Source organism: Alosa alosa, chromosome 5 (genome assembly GCF_017589495.1).
Source record: "Alosa alosa isolate M-15738 ecotype Scorff River chromosome 5, AALO_Geno_1.1, whole genome shotgun sequence".
NCBI lineage: Eukaryota > Metazoa > Chordata > Actinopteri > Clupeiformes > Clupeidae > Alosa > Alosa alosa.
The window spans coordinates 26,056,595-26,075,740 of record NC_063193.1 but is presented as its reverse complement, the minus strand read 5'-3'; the positions used below and the strand labels follow the sequence as shown (position 1 = coordinate 26,075,740).

Here is a 19,146-nt window from a genome sequence, read left to right as displayed (position 1 = left end):
TGCCAGAAGCTTGCTTGCCAGCGTTTCCCAGTAGGCTAGACCTACTTCGCAAAAGTTGTGAACTATAACCGCATATTTTTTGAATGTCGGCGACTGGCTACATAAAAAAAAAACGTGTGTTCATAATACGTGCGTGCTTGAGATGACACCAGCAGTTTTCAGCAGGATCATGCGAGGAGGACCTGTCTCTTTATTAATTTAAAACAAGTCAATGGTTTTACAATGTTTCAGTCAAGCTTTGGTTGGTTTAGATACAACTGGAATGCAAAATGTAAAGTAGTGGATTAACTTTAATTTGCTGTGCTGCATATTGGACAATAGATGCACATAGTAAATTATATAAAGTAGGCTTATTAAAATATGTAAATAGCTTAGTCTAACTTTGAAAAAAATATTGAAGGGAATCCAGTCCAGTGCACATGGATTTGGCAAGTAGCCTAGGCTACTACAGACACAGGTGAAGAACAGTCAGCCTCAGCAGTAAGCAAAACCAAATATGTACAGCCAGCTTCAAAAGCAGCCCAGACCCTAAAATTGATCATTTATAGCTTTGAAGGTAATTCACAGACAATTATTTTTCTTTCGCCAAAATATATTTGGTAACTTCTGTAGACATCCAAAATGGGGTGGGGGTTAAAATTAGTAGGAAAAAAAACTATTGCATAAACAGTCATATACCGGTATATCTTTTTGCCGTGGTATAGACTTAAAAGTCTTTAAATTTGCATTTGGAAAATGTGCAGATACCCTGAGAAAGACCGTTGGTTAGCTAGCTCATTTAAAATATCCTAAAGTTTTTTTGACCCAGCCTCTTAAAAAAATCAGAATCGAGAATCGCTAGGAACCGGAATCGAAATAAGAAATCGGAATTGGAATCGGAATCGTTCAAATTCAAACGATACCCAACCCTAGTGTTCAGACCATCTGAGACCAGCAGCACGGACACTGAGAAATAGAAATCCACAAGTACAGTTCAGATGTGCTCTGTCACAGTTTGTGTGGCTGTGCAGATTTTTGGGTTGACAGGTGCTGTCCAAGGCACTAGCCTGGCTCCGCCCTCCTACGTACTTCCGCTCAATTTTCATTTTCCTTCAGTACGTCGTCTGGGATTTCGGTATATTCGCGGGTCTTTTCAGGCCAAGTTTTACCTGTCCAATCAGCTAACAGAGAACAATGGCTGGCTGAGAACAATGTTGAGGTTGTGCGCTAGTTTGAGCATGACATAAGTCACGACCTAGCGATTGGCAGATCCAGAGTGGCTCTGGGCAGATCCAATAGTTTTAAACTTCAACAGAGTACTCGCCTTCAAGGAAGTTAACGCTTGGCAATGGAAAGTGGCCAGACTCTCTGTACATTATGAAATGTACACAAGTCTGGTAGGACCAGGCTACCAAGGCACTGGACACCTGGCAGGGGGTGGCCAGCCAGCAAGGGCCATTATGTGATTGGAGGAGTCCGAGTACGCATTCCTACTCGAATGTTTGTTTGTGTGTGTAAATGTGTGTATGTAAGTGCGTGTGTGTGTGTTCCCGCTTCTCAGTTAGTTCCTCAAAGCATGCAGTGTGTCACAGCAGGCTTCTAATCACCGCTGAGAGAGCGGAGTTTTCTATGGCAGAGTCGATTTTCACCCAGGAGCCTCCATCACTGGGTCCCTCCACTCACAGCAGGGGCACTTTAATGGGCTCTTCCTCCCGCACTCAATACGGGCTAAGGCACAGAACTCAGCCAAATGAATGGAGGTCCGCAAGGATGTGATTGGGCATATATTAGTGTGTGTGTGTGTGTGTGTGTGTGAGTGAGTGAGTGAGGGGGGGGGGTTGGGGGGGTGTTGTTAGTTATATGTGGAGATTCATCTCTTGTACTTCACACACATGCACACACACACACACACACCAGCAGCACCTCTCCTCATGACCATTTAGCCGTTGAAATGGCTAGTGACTCATCTCTTCGATCAGTGGGTCTGGCTTTTAAAGACAGCAGCCCATGTCTCTCTCCTGACTACACTGCCATCATCGCCGTCCTGCTCCTGGACCTGTGGCCAGCAGGCTATTGTGGAGATTTGGACATACTGCACTGCCAAGATTCCCTTGGTCTGTCAGCAGACATTCAGTTGCGTGGCGATGAGTTTCCCATACAGTAAGTGGGCGAACTGATGGCATTAACTAATTAATTGATAGATAGATAGATAGATACTTACTTACTTACTTTCTTTATTGATCCCCAAAGGGAAATTAAAGGTCTCAGTAGCATACAGACATCACACACAACATGCACTAACAGCAGAAAAAGTAATAGAAATATATAATATAAAAAACACAACTAAGCAATAAGGACAGTAGAAGATAAAGAATATACTAAAATACAAGTTATACTAAATAAATCTAAATCAAGTCTAAAACAGTATCCACATAGTGTGCTTAGGGGTGATTAAGCATGAGGCGCTTGCAACGCTTGTTTGGTAAACAGAAAAAGTTAAGAAAAACTCCAACAGTAGACTGCTGAGACTGAGAAGGACTAATTGACATAATAAGCCCTCGGGAAAAATGCCTGGTGGTTATAATTAAGGTTTGATTGGTGTTCATCTGTCAAAGCGAAGCTTTGGGGGGTGTTCACTTGTTATAGTAATGTTTAGTTGGTGTTCACGTGTTTCATTCACAGTATTTCTTTACCAAAATTGAGTAGTTCAGAGATAATTGATTGTTCATTAAGTCTTAATGCTGAAATTGGGATGAGTGATGAACCAGTGAATATTCAATGCCAGCAATGCAGTCGCCACTTCAGTGTGAGTTGCTGTGAGAATGCAGTGTTTTCTTGTGAGGAACCCTCTGACAGACACCTGGAGGCTTTAAAAATGAAATTACACTACTGTTGTTTTTTTTTCTTTCTTTTTTTTCCTGAATTTAAAATTGAGACAGTTTGTAATCAAGGAACTATAAGTGACATGCCACAGCTGCTTGATGAGAGTCAAATGGATGTAAATGTTTTGGTGTGTCTGAGTGGTGTGCGTGTGTTGCTGCCTGGTAAAAAAAAGGTAAAATGTTGTGTGTTTGTTTATGCGTGTGTATGTGTGTAGAATGCACAGTATGACTGAGTACTATGTAAATATTTTGTTTACCTTTATGGATGGTGGCAGTCTTCTCAGAGGTACACATACACACATACACACACACACACACACACACGGACAAACAAGCCTCCGCCAGACAAGGTCAGTGTTAGGCAGCCCATTACTATCGCTACCTGTGTGTATTGTAGTGTGTGTACACATACATTTTTAGTGGGAACGTTGTGGTGTGTGTGTGTGTGTGTCTGTGTGGAGCTGGACATGCAGGCGTCATCCCTCCTCTCCGTCAGTGTTGTAATGCGCCTGTTGAGCAGTGATGTGCATGTGTGTTAAGCAGGGAACTGATAGATAGATAGATAGATAGATAGATAGATAGATAGATACTTTATTGATCCCCAAGTGGAAATTGAAGGTCCCAGTAGCTTAAGACATCACACACATCACACACAACATACACTACAACGTAAACAAGATGATAAAATGACAAATCCACATGACTAATATGGACAGTAAAAGATACTAAATCAAAGATCCACACGAATGTGCTAAGGATGTATAAGCATGAGGCGCTTGCAGTGACAGGGCAGCCAGGGACTGACCCAGTGATTCAGTATGCAGTGGCAAGGTGCTGCCGAGCCTATTCTCCACCGTTAACATCTCTCTCTACCAGTCCCACATTCTCCTGTTTGACTATCTCTCTCTCTCACTCCTCTCTCTCTCTCTCTCTCTCTCTCTCTCTCTCTCTCTCTCTCTCTCTCTCTATTCCTCTCCCTCTCTCTCTTTCTCAATCCAATTCAATTAAATTCAAGGTTGCTTTATTAGCATGACTGTAAGTAAGTACAGTGTTGCCAAAGCACAATTAAAACAGCATAACAATTAGAACATTGACAGCATTAAGGGAAACAGTAACATGAAAAATTGCGTGTATACCCTCACTTTCTCTCTCTTTTTCCCCACACACACACAAACGGGCAACATACACATTATAATACAATGGATTAAGTACAGACATTAGGTCGGGCATTGTGGCAAAGTGTCCGACTCACTGTCCCTCATGTCGTGGCAAGCTGTAACGTATTTTGCAGCCAGCGGAGCAGTCATATTTTCATAAGAATAAAATAAATGGGTAAAAGTAAAATAAAATGCAGTGTATGATGCAGTGTATGTGTGTGTGTCTGTCTGTCTGTCTGTGTGTGTGTTTATTTATCGATATTGTCCCTCAGATTGTGGCATGTTGATACATACTGGGCAGCAAGATATGCTTTATCTCCTTCTCCTAATAGTATCTTTAATTTTGATATGTCATTAAGTTCATTAAAATGAGGAATTTCTGAGTTAAATTTGTTGAAGAAAAGGTTTCTTGTTTGATTGAAGGATGTACATTGTAGGAGGAAGTGCATCTCTGTCTCAACCTCACCTGTCATGCAGTAACCACATGTTCTGTGTTCTTTTGGTTGCCATGATTTTCTGAGTCTTCCTTTTTTCGATTTCCAATTTGTGGTCACTTAGCCTGTACTTGGTTAGGGTCAGTCTCTGTTTTCTATCTCTGACAGTATTAAGATATTCTGCTAATTTATATTCTCGGTTTAGGGCCAGATAGCATTGTAATCTACTTAGATTTTTAGTGTCTTCTTCCCAATATTCCAAATAGGCTTCTTTACATTGTTTCATAATTTGGTTTACTCTGATTGTTTTTTTGGAAAACAGTGTTGTTGTGAGACTGATCAGAGTGGGTGTGTGGCAAGGCAGTTAGTCTCTGCAACAACTGATGTAGTGGACTTTTTCTGGGTTCAGCTCTTGGGTTTGGAGGGCTTTAGAATGAAGGGTGTCTTGTGGGCTGGATTTAAGGCGATTCAGAAAATTGAGTGCTCTTTTGTTGATGTTAATGATTAGTGGGTATCTACCTAATTCTGCTCTACATGCATTTGTTGGTGTTTTTCTCTGTACTTGTAGAATGTGTCTGCAGAACTCAGCATGTAGAGATTCTATTGTGTGTTTGTCCCAGTGAGTATAGCTATGATGACTGAGTGGACCTCATACTTCACTACCATACAGCGCAATTTTTTCTTCTAATGATTGGAGTTTTTCTTTTATTAAATGTTGATCTGTATTGAGGTCATTAATTGGTATGTTTTTGTATAGATCTTCAAAGTGTGCTTTCCAGATGTTGCCATTTTGGATGGGTAATGCTTGTCGTTCCTTTGTGTTGAAATTGTTCCACATATCCCAGAATTGATTTTCATTAATGGCTTTCTCAATATCTTCAAGTTGCTTTTGGCTGTAGTTTTGTTTTTTGTTCCGAATTGGATGTTTATATTTGTTTAGAATTTCATTGTAATGAATACTTAAGGCTGTGTTGTTTGGTTGACAATGTTTTTCATTTGCTATTTTTCTCAGGTCTTTTCTGATGGTCTTGCATTCTTGATCAAACCATTTGTCAGATTTTTTTCTTTTTAAAGGCTTCCGTTTTTGCCTTATGAGGTCAGCTTTGATAGCTGCTTTATGAAATATCATGTTGATATAATTTACGGCCTTGTTTACACCATCACTTCCAAGGGTATATTTGTTTTGATCATATATTGATATGTCATTTATCAGATCAGGTGAGTTCAAGGCCATGATGAACTTGTCTCTGCTGTCTGGGGCCCATCTGTAAGTGGGATGTGAATCACATAGTTTACAAGGTTCACTTTTTGTGTTGCTCTTTTGACCTGAGAGGTTAAAGAACACATTGATCTGACTGTGGTCTGAAAGGGGAGATTGCTCTCTGACAGTGAATGCACTGATAGTGGAGAGGTCCATGTCAGTGATTGCATAGTCTACTACACTGGATCCAAGAGCTGAGGAGTATGTGTATCTCCCTAAAGTCCCCTCTGAGCCTACCATTAGGCCTAAGGCTCGACAGAGTTGCACTATCTCCTTGCCACTTTGGTTTATTTCAGAGTCAAGGTTGTTCCGGTGGGTGATGGTTGGTGTGGTAAACAGGGGAAACTGGCCAAATACATGGTTGTTTCCCTGTGGGTCAACAATATCAGGTTCAGTTCCTGTTCGTCCATTTAGATCTCCAATTAGAAGTATGTTTCCCTGGCCCTGGAAATAGGCAATTTCTGAATGAAGGGTTTCAAAAATGTCCTCTTCAAAATATGGGGAGTCTACTGGGGGTATATAGATAGCACAGAGGTATATACTCTTATTATTTATGCCCAGTGTTTGATCTAATCTTAATTAGATCAAATCTAATATAATCTAATCTCTCTATTCCTCTCTCTCTCTCTCTCTCTCTCTCTCTCTCTCTCTCTCTCTCTCTCTCTCTCTCTCTCTCTCTCTCTCTCTCTCTCTCTCTCTCTCTCTCCTCTCTCTATTCCTCTCCCTCTCTCTATTCCTCTCCCTCTCTCTCTCTCTCTCTCTCTCTCTTTCTCTCTCTCTCTCTCAAATTCAAATTCAAATTCAAAGGTGCTTTATTGGCATGACAAATAGTTAGACATTTGTATTGCCAAAGCAATTATTACATACATTGAACATACAGGTATAAGACATGGACATAACAACAAACAAGGAATGTAACAGTGAATTATGTGCCTAAACAGACATTTAATTTTTAAACAGAGGATAGTGAGGGTGCGTGTGTGTGTGTGACTAGAGATATATCAGTGTGTGTGTGTGTGCGTGCGTGCGTGCGTGCGTGCGTGTTTCTGTGTGAGGATATGTACAAATATAGGTTCAATGTAAGTCACTCACTGTCCCTCAGTTGGTGACAGGCAAGGATGTACTGGGCAGCTATTATACAGCTGGATTTGTCTTCACCCAAAATAAAAGGTAATTTGGTTTGGATTCATAAAATCAGGATATTTTGCTTCAAATTTTGGGAAGTAGATTTCACGGATTGCTTGAAATGTTTTGCATTCTGTTAAGAAATGGAGTTCAGTTTCAACAACATTGCCATTGCACTGCTTACAAAAGCGTTTCTCTTTGGGCAGCCAGGTTTTCTTGTGTCTGCCAGTTTCTATAGCTAAGCGGTGGTTGCCGAGTCTGTATTTCGTCAAAATGTTGTAATTTTAGTCAGGTAATTTGCAAGTGTATACTTTCTGTTTAGGGCCAAATAGCATTGCATTTTGCTTTGTGATTTGGTTTTTGATCGCCAATGTTGATGATAATTATCTTTTAAATATGAGGAAATTTGCTTTGGTGGAGTATGTTGGGTAATTTGGACCTGGTCTTGCACGCCTGGGGTGTTAGTATGTGTTGGTAGAAAAGGTTGGCTGTGGACCAGGTTGGTAGGAGAGGTCTTGTCTTTGCTCAACTTTTGGTATTGCAAGGCTTTGTAATGGAAAGAGTGTGGGTCACTTAATTTGAGGTGTTTCCAGAATTTGATTGCCCTTTTTTTAATTTTAATTAGAAGAGGATATTGGCCTAATTCTGCTCTGCATGCGTTGTTTGTTGAATGCAGATGGTTTTGCTCAACGTGGAGGGTTTAGGATGACTCAACGTGCAGGGTCTAAATTGGATGTTTTTTCCATTTATCCAATTCCTGATTTGTAAGTGGGCCCCACACTTCACTGCCATAAAGGGCAATTGGTTCTATCACTGATGAGAATATTTTAAGCCAAATTTGGATTGGAATTTCAAAAGGAACTTGTCTTTTTATGGCATATAGAGCCCTGCGTGCCTTGTCTCTTAGTTCATTCACTGCCATGTTAAATTTTCCATTGTACTTGATTCTAAGGCCTAGGTAAGTATAATATGTAACATGTTCAATTACTTGTGGTCCTAAGTTAAACTCTCTCTCTCTCTTTTTCTCTCTCTCTCTCTCTCTCTCTCTCTCTCTCTCTCTCTCTCTCTCTCTCTCTCTCTCCTCCTCTCTCTCTCTCTCTCCTCCCCTCTCTCTCTCTCTCTCTCTCTCTCTCTCTCTCTCTCCCTCTCTTTTTCTCTCTTTCTCTCTCTCCATTCCTCTCCCTCTCTCTCTCTATTCCTCTCTCTCCCTCTCTCTCTCTCTCTCTCTCTCCCTCCCTCCCTCTCTCCCTCTCTCTGCACCAGTAGTCTGGATGTAGCCCAAAACTGAAAGCAGATCATGGGAGAGGTTATTATATTCTCCGGTCTCTCATGGTCACGCAGGCTACATGTTGAGTGGTCACCATTTGCCTCTCGATTTGCCATGTACCAAATCTGAGTCCAGTCTCGGCCAGTTCTATGTCAATGTTTTCAAATGTGTAAAATGTTTAGAGGAAAAATCCACTGCAGCTCCCATGTGAGATAAGAATCGATGTTCTATCAGTTGGACGTCAGGAAGTGCCCTTCGGAAGGCGGAGAGGAGTGCGTATAGGGTACAGGGCTTACGGGAATGAGGGTGGCCACAGGTGGCTATTGTCCTTCCTGTGAAAGCCACTGCAGGACAGAGCTGGGACAACGCAGGTGGATCAATTCCCCATTGACCCCTCAGAGGAGGGTCGGGTTGGCGCTGAACTGCAGCCGCCATTAGCACACCTCATTGAGCTCACTGGCAGCTTAGCGTAAGTTAACTCAGTTACAGATTTGAATGGGCCGTTAATTGTGTGTGTTGTGCGTGTGCGTGCGTGTGTGAATTGTCAGTAGTTCTTAATGTATAAGTAATGCTTAGGCTCAGGTGAATCAATAATAGAGTCTAGAACTACAGTCTGCGTCCTTTCTCCTCTCCCAGCAAACCCCCCCCCCAGAATAAGGACGGGAGAGCAGACGAGCCCTGAAGAGCCCCCCGTGCCCTCCTCCTCTCCACATCTGTATCCTTCTGTCCCTCCCTCTCTCTTTCTCTGTCTCTCTATCCCCTCATCCACACCCCAGGGGAGCTCAGTCAGGGGCATTTCCACACTTCCTCCATCCCCTCAGAGTGCATAAATAAATCAATAAGTGAGCTGTCTTCCAGGAAGAGCACACAGAAGAGATGGATGAGAAAGAGAGCGGAGAGCAAGTTCGTCGTGTGGCCTTGTTCTGCTGCCCTCCTTCTTTTCTCCTCCTCCTCTCGGCACTCTCCTCCCTCACTCCGCCCTGGGTATGTGTTGTGTGTCGAGAGAGGGAGAAAGAGAGAGAGAAAGAGACAGAGAGAGGTAGGGAGAGGGAAAGAGAGAGAGAGAGAGAGAGAGAGAAAGGGAGAGAGAGGTTGTTGCTCCTACTATTCTTCACTTGCTGATGGAGGGATAGAGAGGGAGCAGAGAAAGAGAGAGTGTGTTTGTCTCCTACTCTTTCTTAGCCATGCCACACTGATATGAGAGAGAGATCTTGGGGAGGGGGGGTCACAGGAGGTAAGACTTAAAGAGTGCAGGAGAGAGTGATGGGAGGAGTGAGGGATAAAGGGAGAGAGGAAAATGGGGCACAGGTGGGAAGGAAGAGAGAGAGAGAGTGAGTGAGTGAGTGACAGAGACAGATAGAGGTGGCGTCTTTGAGTAGGTAAAAAAAAAATATGCAAACGAACGTGGGCTGTCCACAGTCACCCAGGGAGCAGACATTATGCATCTGGGTAGCGCTCCTCTTCAAATGTGGAGTTAATGTACTCTCCCATCAGGAGACGGCCTCCCTCCTCCACCTCCCCTCCTCCACCTCCTCCTCCTTCACCTCCACCTCCTCCTCCTCCACCTCCTCCTCCTCCACCTCCTCCTCCTTCACCTCCTCCTCCTTCACCTGCTGCTGCTGCTGCTGCCTGCGCCACCGCGACTGCCAGCCCTGGAGGGAGAGGGGGATAAATAGGGAAATATAGAAGTGGAACGATATTTTGCAGCGGTGGGCTTCGCTTTAAATAATTCAGTTTGTACAGTGCATGAGAGGTCAGGCTCTCACGGTTTGGCCTGATGTTTGTGGATGACACACACACACACACACACACACACACTCTTCTACTCTTTTAAAGACTCTCGCATTGTCATGCTATACCTCATACACACACACACACACTCTCTTCTAACAACTCTCACATTGTCATGCTATACCTCACACACACACACACACCACACACATACTCTCTCTCTTGTTTGGATGGGGATGTTTTTTTCCCCATTCCTGTAGAATCACATTAACAACAGTGTGTGATGTTTGCATTATAATGAAGTACATGCAGCCGCGCCTATCTTGTGGGATGCGTTCTATTTCTTGGTGTTTGGTGGTCTAGATATACTCTGTGTGTGTGAGTGTGTGTGCGCGTGCGCTTCCACATGTGTTGAAATGACCCCCTGGTGACAGAGGACTGAACTGTGAGAACAGACCTGGGCTCAGAAGGGGGGTGGGGGGACAGTGTTTGTGTAGGGCTCACCTGGGAGCTGGGAGAAGGGTAGAGTGTGAGGAGCTGAAACTGAGGGAAGGAAAAAAGTTTTGTTAGCCAGTTGCAACTGTTTGTGTGTGTGTGGGGGCATTGTCTGTGTTGCAAACACGAGGCACAGCAGCATTTTGAAGAGTTTCTGGAGTGAGTGTTGATATTCAGTGTAGGTCAAAAGTTGACCATAATTCACAATGCCTGCACGTGCATACCCACACGCACGCACGTGGGTGTGTGTGTGTGTGTGTGTGTGTGTGTGTGTGTGTGTGTGTGCGCGCCCACTGGATTGATTTGATTTGAGCGGTGGTGTTGGTGAGGTCCTGGGCCCCAAGCAGGCCTGTCGCGCTGCATCAGTAGTCCCAGATAAATGAGTAGAGCGTGGGCATGTCCCCACACCCCACCGCAATCTCCTGCCTCTTCTTCACCTGTCACACACGCACACACACACACACACACATACACACACTCTGAGGTGAGTTAGAAAGCAGAGTGAAGGGGGAAATAAACAACAGTGCATGTGTGTGTGTTTGTTTGTGTTTATGTTTATGTGTGTGTGTCTGTTTGTGTTTATGTTTATGTATGTGTGTCTTTCTAGCTTGCTTGAGAGTGTGTGTGTGTGTGTGTGTGTGTGTGTGTGTGTGTGTGTGTGTGTGTGTGTGTGTGTGTGTGTACGCGCGCCCTCTCCTGAATGCTGACACATCTCAGCTCTCAGTCTTCATGCTGACAGGCCAAATTAGTCTTGACAAGACATTATTACTGTGTGGCCACATCGTTTGATGTGGGCCTTAAGTACTAATTTTCTTTGTGTGTGTGTCTCTTTGATAAATGACGTGTGTGTGTGCGTGTGTGTCTTTGAAAAATGGCATAAATGAATATGAAGGGGCTCTTGACAGAGCTGTAGTGGAGACGTCTGTCACACTGTGAGACATCACAATCTGAAAGGTAGTGATTTTGTTATTATAATGCTACTAGTGTGTGTATGTGTGTACCCGAGGGAGAGAGGTGTGTGTGTGTGTGTCCGTGTGAGAGAGAGTCCCTGAAAGAGAGACATGATTGGTGATCAGTTTGCTGTGCCTCGGAATGAAAAACAAAGGCAACCTCTAAATGAAGAGTTTAGTGAGCCTGAGGCACTGATGCATTCAGCCAAGCCAAGATTGTAATGGGCAAACTGCATTAAGAACATCAATCTCTCTCTCTCTCTCTCTCTCTCTCTCTCTCTCTCTTTCTTTCTCTCTCTCTCTCTCTCTTTCTTTCTCTCTCTCTCTCTCTCTCTCTCTCTCTCTTTCTTTCTCTCTCTCTCTCTCTCTCTCTCTCTCTCTCTCTCTCTCTCTCTCGCGCGCGCGCGCACACGCACTTCTTATTTACTTTTTATTGTTTACTTGAATGTTATGTTTGTCTGTGGACTTAATTGGTAAAATATGTCTTGTCTTCAACGTGGGATAGTGAAAAACGTAATTTCGATCTCTTTGTATGTCTTGGCATGTGAAGAAATTGACAATAAAGCAGACTTTGACTTGACTAAACACTCTGTCTTTCTTTCTCCCTCACACACACACACACACACACACACACACACACACACACACAGAAGCGCATTCTCTCTCTGTCTTTGCCTTTCCCTCTCACACACACACACAAACTCAACTTTTTTTGCATCTCTTCCTCTTGTACACACTCTCCCCTATGATGCTTATGCTTACTCACTCCTCCACTCTCCCCCTTTCTGCCCGTCTCTCATCCACTCCCTCCCTCTCTGTCTCCCCCTGCAGGTCTGGAGTTTGCCTACTCTGCTGCTCCACGCTCCATGCAGAGTGCCATCATGGGGCTCTTCTTCTTCTTCTCCGGGATCGGCTCCTTTGTGGGCTCGGGCCTGCTGGCCATCGTCTCCCTCAAGAGCATCGGCTGGATGTCCTCCCACAAGGACTTCGGTAGGACACACACACACACACGGACGGGACAAGACAAGACACACACACAAACAAACAGCACTTCTCCTCCAAACCACACTGACTGCAGTTGGATGTAAAATGTGATCATTACTTTGCACTATTTGTCACTTGGTGTGAACTAAATCCAGGGATAGTTTGCCTGAAGCAACTCCAAGTTAAGTGCCTTGCTCAGGGGCTCAATAGTGGGCAGCCCCTGGGATTGAACCCACAACCTTCTGGTGATTTATTTGGAAGGCCACCACTTTACACCACTGCAGGGTGGTCACAGGGTGGGAAATGACCATCACATATGGTCATTTTCTGAACATAACCCTTTTGCATTCTTTGCAGCAAATACGCATACAAAATCAACCATGAACTATTCTCCAAACATTAATTTAACTCCATGTTCCAAAAAAAAAAATGTAGGAACAAAATAAACAGGTCAGCAGTTCCTGTGGCCTGTGGCCCGAGGTGCCAAAGGTTTGCATGCATCCGCAGAATCCTGAGCCTGGTCACTCCTGAAATTACAAGCCAGCCGACAAAAACAGAATTGCATCTTGCCTTTCAGTGACTGACTGCTGCAAAGGCAGTTTGTTTTTGAGTGAAAGTTAAGATGGATAAGCATGAAGTTCACAAACACACCATCGAGAGGCCCCTAAGGATGAGCTGGAAATTCACAATTTCGTCGCCGTTTTAAAAACATAGTCCAGTCCATACAACTTCATTTCAATTTCGAAAGAAATACTGGACTATGTTTTAGAAGAAAAAATAAACGGCGATGAAATTGTGAATTTCCAAAGCGTGTTACTCCACACTCAGCAATCGACTCCTCACGGACTTTCCCCTAAAGATGGCAGCAAAGATGGCAACATTTCGAGGAAAGGTACTGGCTTGATGAAATTCATTCTGGACTCTCTATCCGACCACATAAAGACCTCGGGATATGCCGGTTTGGCTTTAGGGACCCTCTACTCACTACCACATAAGTGTAATGTTGTTTGGAACTGTAGAAGAGGTATAAAAATAGCGTTTTGTAGCGGCGAAATGACATGCCCGCGTCACTTCCAGGCTAACGAGTTTTGACTAAAAATGGTAACATCGAACTTTCTCAAAACACATCCGAATGACATGATTTGGATGTCAACTAAACATATGTACTCCCAATCATCTGTAAATTGATCTAAAGTGCATTTTACTCCGGATAATTCCTTTAAGCCCTCCTTACACTGACAGACTTTAGAAAGATTTGGAAAAGATTTTTGAAAGACTACAGTCTCAGACCCCCTCACATCTGAAGACAAGGAGTAGAGTTTTAAGTCACAGACTATGATTTTGCAATGACTAGGGATCTTGCAGGGTCACTATTTCCAAGACTGCAACTAGATTCCTTTAAATTATTACCCATCGTGCAATAGATAAACAGGAACTGAAATGATAGCCTACTAAACTCATAGTCGTATGTTCCAGTTTCTGCAGCATTGTTTCATGCGTGACATCTCTAACCGATATAAGAGTTGTTCTGTCACGTGGAAGAGCCGACTAAATATGTATAAGAAATGACAAATATTATAAAAATAACAAATAATCATATAGGCTACAGCTGTCTCCTACTTTGCCCCTTCCTGTTTGGTGTTGGAGAGAGGTCACTATTGTTTTTTATAGTTCGCGTCACGATTTGCATGAGCCCGCGACTAGAAAGACTTGCGATAATATCAAACATGTTTGATATTGTAAGTAGCAAAAAACTAGAAAAGGACTGACTCCAACTGACTTAAAACCGCTAAGATTGGCACCTTACATTTACCCGATCTAGTTGGCCGGGGCGTGCCGCGATTCAGTAATACAACTCCCATGATTTATGTCCGACTTTGGAAATTTAGTCGCCGACTGTGAAAACAGACCAAAATCGTACAATGTAAGGCCGCCATTAGTAAGAACCTTAGACTACCGTAGTTGAGCTTCCCCTTAAAGACAAAGTCGTACTTCACTGACTTTACAACAAAGCAAACTTTTGCCCTCAACTTCAGTCAGCCCAGACTGCTGCTGAGATATTTCTAAATCCACCGGGAAGACCCCTACTCGTCTAAAGGTCATTACACCCTGACCATCTTAAATGCCTCTTTGATTGACATGCTCAAAAGTGTTGAGGCAATTAGTAGACACCCAGACTATTAAAATATGTAACATCCATGACTGCAGAGCCTTCAATGGCAGCCCTTGCAGTCTCCACCATCTCATCTCTGAGGAGCCTCTATCTTCTCCCCTGACGTCTCACACTAAAGATCTCGTTAGTGGCTAATTGCAGAGACCTCGTTAAGAGCTAATTGGCATCATCTGTTCTCCTGTGGAGGGCTAGTTATTGGTGTCACTGTTTAGTCATCAGTCATCTGCGTGCTCTCTGGCGAGCTTACGGCTTCTGCCTATACTGCTGTGCACTCCACCACGTTGGTTAATGGCAGACGTCAGCTATTGTGCATGTGTGTGTGTGTATGACAGTTGTTAATAATTGATTGTTAAAGATGAGTACTTAGTATTAATTAATGTTGTTGTTATTATGATTATAATTAATTAACTATTCATGACTTAATTATTTCTGATGTTGGTGCACAGTCTCTCTCTCACTCCATTACTCACTCATTCACATACTCATTCAAACAGACACTCACTAGCAGTAGAGGTTGTGCTGCAGTTTCTCCTCTCCATAAGTCCATAGGATAAGATGGTGGATGGTTTGCCTGTGTGGTGAGCACACACACACACACACACACACACACACACACACACACACACACACACACACAGTTTCTCCTCTCCATAAGAGTCCATAGGATAAGATTGTGGATGGTTTGCCAGTGTGGTGAGCACACACACACACACACACACACACACCCAGGTTCTCCTCTCCATAAGAGTCCATAGGATAAGATGGTGGATGCTTTGCCAGTGTGGTGAGCAGCTGTAAATGAGACGTGTACCAAATGATGGAACGCGGAGGGGAATACGCTTGCCAGTGGCACACGGCTCCTGTGACAAACAGCTCTTTCTCGTCACAGTGGGATTACTTACACACACACACACACACAGAATATATGCACACATGACAGAGTGACAGTGGAGTTCAAGACATGCGCACACATGAACTGCGTCGCGATGCGTCGCGTCTCGCGTCGCGTCGTCGCGTCGTCGTCGCGTCGCGTCGCGTGTCGCGATGTGTGTGTGTGTGTGTGTGCGCGCGCCCATGTCCACATCAACAGATTTCCAGAGTCAATGTGTATCTATTGTCCTGGAGGAAAGAAATAAGTCTATTGCCTGTCTCCTCTGGACCCCATAGATTGGAACATTCTGTTCCTGAAGTATGCATGACTGTCCCAAGCTCTTCTAGCCATTTCCAAAAAAAAAATCTACACACACACACACACACACTTTGTCCTGGTGCACACACACACACACACTTTGTCCTGGTGTGAGTGTGTGTTTTAAAGAGCTGTTGAAAGAGGAATGCCACCGAGCTGAAGGAGGGCATAAAGGAAACTCTCCTCTCCTCTATCTGTCCTCCCTGATCCCCCTCTCCTCTCCTCTATCCGTCTCCCTCCCTGATCCCCCTCTCCTCTCCTCTATCCGTCTCCCTCCCTGATCCCCCTCTCCTCTCCTCTATCTGTCTCCCTCCCTGATCCCCCCTCCTCTCCTCTATCCGTCTCCCTCCCTGATCCCCCTCTCCTCTCCTCTATCCGTCTCCCTCCCTGATCCCCCTCTCCTCTCCTCTATCTGTCTCCCTCCCTGATCCCCCTCTCCTCTCCTCTATCTGTCTCCCTCCCTGATCCCCCTCTCCTCTCCTCTATCCATCTCCCTCCCTGATCCTCCTCTCCTCTATCTAGATAGATAGATAGATAGATAGATAGATACTTGATTGATCCCCAGGGGAAATTCAAGGTCTCAGTAGCATACAGACAACACACACACATTCACTAACAGCAGAAAAAGTAATTAAAAGCATATAATATAAAAACACAACTAAGCAATAAGGACAGTAGAAGAAAAAGAATATACTAAAATACAAATTATACTAAATAACACTTAATCTAAATCAATTCTAAAAACAGTATCCACATAGTGGTGATTAATCAATCAAGACCATCAATCAATCAAGACCATCAATCTGTTTCCCTCCCTGATCCCCCCCCTCTCTCTCTCATTCTATCTGTCTTCCTCCCTGATCCCCCTCTCCTCTCCTCCCTGCTGTCTGGCGCTTGGCACTGTTTGTTTTCGCCCTGATTTAAACCGATTTTTAAGGCTCCGTAAATGAGCTGGCAGCGAGAGGAGAGGAGTGCCACAACACAACACTCGTTTCTCCCTCTCGCTTTCTCCATCTCTCTCTCTATCTATCTGTCTACCTCTCTTTCATTCCTTCTCTCTCACTCTCTCTCTCACTCGCTCTCGCTCTTTCTCATCCTCTCTCTCGCTCGTTCTTTTTAAGAGCGGAGTCGTCGGCGGTAACGGATAGACGTGTCAGGCGGACGACAGGAAGCGCCCGTATAAATCTGTCCGCGCGCCGGATGGACGGAGTGATGGATGGAGGGAGGAAGCGTCAGAGGCAGCAGATGGATGCTTGTCGCCGTGGCATCTCCAGGGTGCTGGTCCAGCTGCTTCAGAGGCGTGGGATGGGGATGGGGGGGTAGTTAATGTGTTTACTCTTGGGAGGGGGAACAATAGTTCATTAATATTAGAGACTGACAGGTCAAGCCTACGGGCTTTTTTGATGATGTTAGCACTTGAGAGAGTGTGTGTGCGTGTGTTTACACGCTAGTGGGTGTGAGTCGTGGCAGGCCTCCAAGTATCCTTACCACCCCCTGCCATCTCGCCTTGTCTCCCCTCTCTTTCTTCACACTCCTCCTTTCCTCTCTCTCTCTCTCTCTCTCTATATATCTCTCTCTCTGCTCAACACATTGTTTAATTGGTTAGGCAAGCTCAGCATGCTACGCCTGAAGTATTCATGTGTTTTGTGTGTGTGTGTGTGGGATCTTTCTGAAGAGCCATTTGAGACAGATCAAGGGTGGCAGATATGATCTCACATACATACATACATACACACACACACACACACACACACTGCCACTTAATTAGGGGAGCCACTGATAAACACACACACACTTGTTGGTGTCGGCATCATCTCTCTCACATGCACACTTGCATCTCTCATACATGGTTTCTATATGTATGAGAGTCAATGTGTACTGTGTGTGTGTGTGTGTGTGTGTGTGTGTGTGTGTGTGTGTGTAGGTGGCTGCGGAGCCAGGAAGCTGCTGTTCTTTCTATCACCTTCTGAAATCTCTTGTCACTTTTTCTTATTCTCTCCCTCTCTCTCTCCCTGTCTCTCTCTCTCCCTCCCTTCCCATCCCTCTCTCTCTCTCCCTCCCTTCCCATCCCTCTCTCTCCCTTCCTTCCTCCCATCTGTCCACCTTGCTGTTTTGGCACCTTCCTTGTCATATCATAGCATTACTCTGCAGGAGAAAGTAAAAACCGAGAGCAAGGGAAGATTCTGCAGCAGGTGAGAGAGAGAAGAGAGAGAGAGGGAAGGAAGAGAGGGAAGAGTGAGTGATGAAGAGATGTTGATGCCTCCATGGCTCAGGGCGATATGCTACAACTAGCTTGCAGAGTAAACAGATATCGCTTCAGAATCATTGGCAAGCCTGAGGATAAACACACACACACACACATATATACACATACACACTTTCATACACACACACACACACACACACACACACACACACACACACACACACTATATATACACATATACACTTTCATACATACACACATTCACAGACACATACAATTGTGCACACCATAATACACACACACACGCTAATATAATACATTTCAGAAACACCATTAATGACGCTCTTGTACACCTTGACAGTGTATTTGTATTCTGCCCAGTGGTGTCCCTAAAATTACATTCACAAACTCAAGCATGAACTTCTGCCCAGATGCTTAAACTTTTGGAGAAAAACAATATACACAAACGTTTCTTTTGTGCACATGTGCGAACATCTGTATATGCATATTCCATGCACTTTGTTTGTTTGTTGTTTATGTTTATGTGGTACCGAAGAATTCCCAGAGCACCTATTATCTCATGTAGCAACAGCAACAGCTGCATACATGCTCTCAGGTAAACATTGAGTTCCCAGTGAAAAAATATGAACAACATAATAAGACATTTTTTAATGTTGAACAAGTTTGCATCTGTTAGCGGTGTAAGAGAGGTTTCCAGGTTGTGTTTTACAAATCCAATTCTGTTCAAGGAAAGACAATCAAAACAAAATCAACAGTTGTTGCCGTTTATATTTCATTTAATTTTGCCCTCTTGAAAATACGGAAAAGACACAAGCTAAGACACGCCAGCGCCCCTGTTAAAAACCTGCAGTAACGATCCCATGCGTTTGTCATCAAATTCAGTGAATTGTTCCTCATGGTGCTTAAGCTGTTCAATGTTTAAGCTTTTCAAAGCTTCTACACCGGAGGCCTCCTACAGCAACGTCTGAAAGGCGGAAACCCATTTTGCTCATTTTTGTCTATATTTGGGTTTTACAGGGTTAATAAAAAAAAAACATCAGTATTTAGTCCTGTAGAGTGGAATAGTGGCTTAAACCAAGCTGTAAACAACTCCAACCAATCAACATGATGCTTCAGGAGCACTCTACTAAAGACTCAAGTATTAAAAACCTCCTCTACCTATGAATGAAGATCTGCGCATGCCCTGTCAAGCTTGTTTTTCCACTTGTGCTATTGTTATGCAGTCGAGTACCCTGACTAGTTGGTTTCAGCCCATTCTCGTTCCCTACTTCAGAACATTCGATGAGCATGTA

General features: G+C 44.0%; 1 protein-coding gene across 3 annotated transcripts in view; it reads left to right on the top strand.

Moving 5' to 3' along the window:
* Positions 1–19,146, top strand: part of slc15a4 (solute carrier family 15 member 4) — a 67,058-nt gene that overhangs the window by 33,563 nt on the left and 14,349 nt on the right. For all 3 annotated transcript variants that reach the window (XM_048243257.1, XM_048243256.1, XM_048243255.1), the window contains exon 8: positions 12,113–12,271. In XM_048243257.1, coding sequence (XP_048099214.1) covers positions 12,113–12,271 — 159 coding nt within the window. The remainder of the gene's footprint in view (positions 1–12,112; positions 12,272–19,146) is intronic.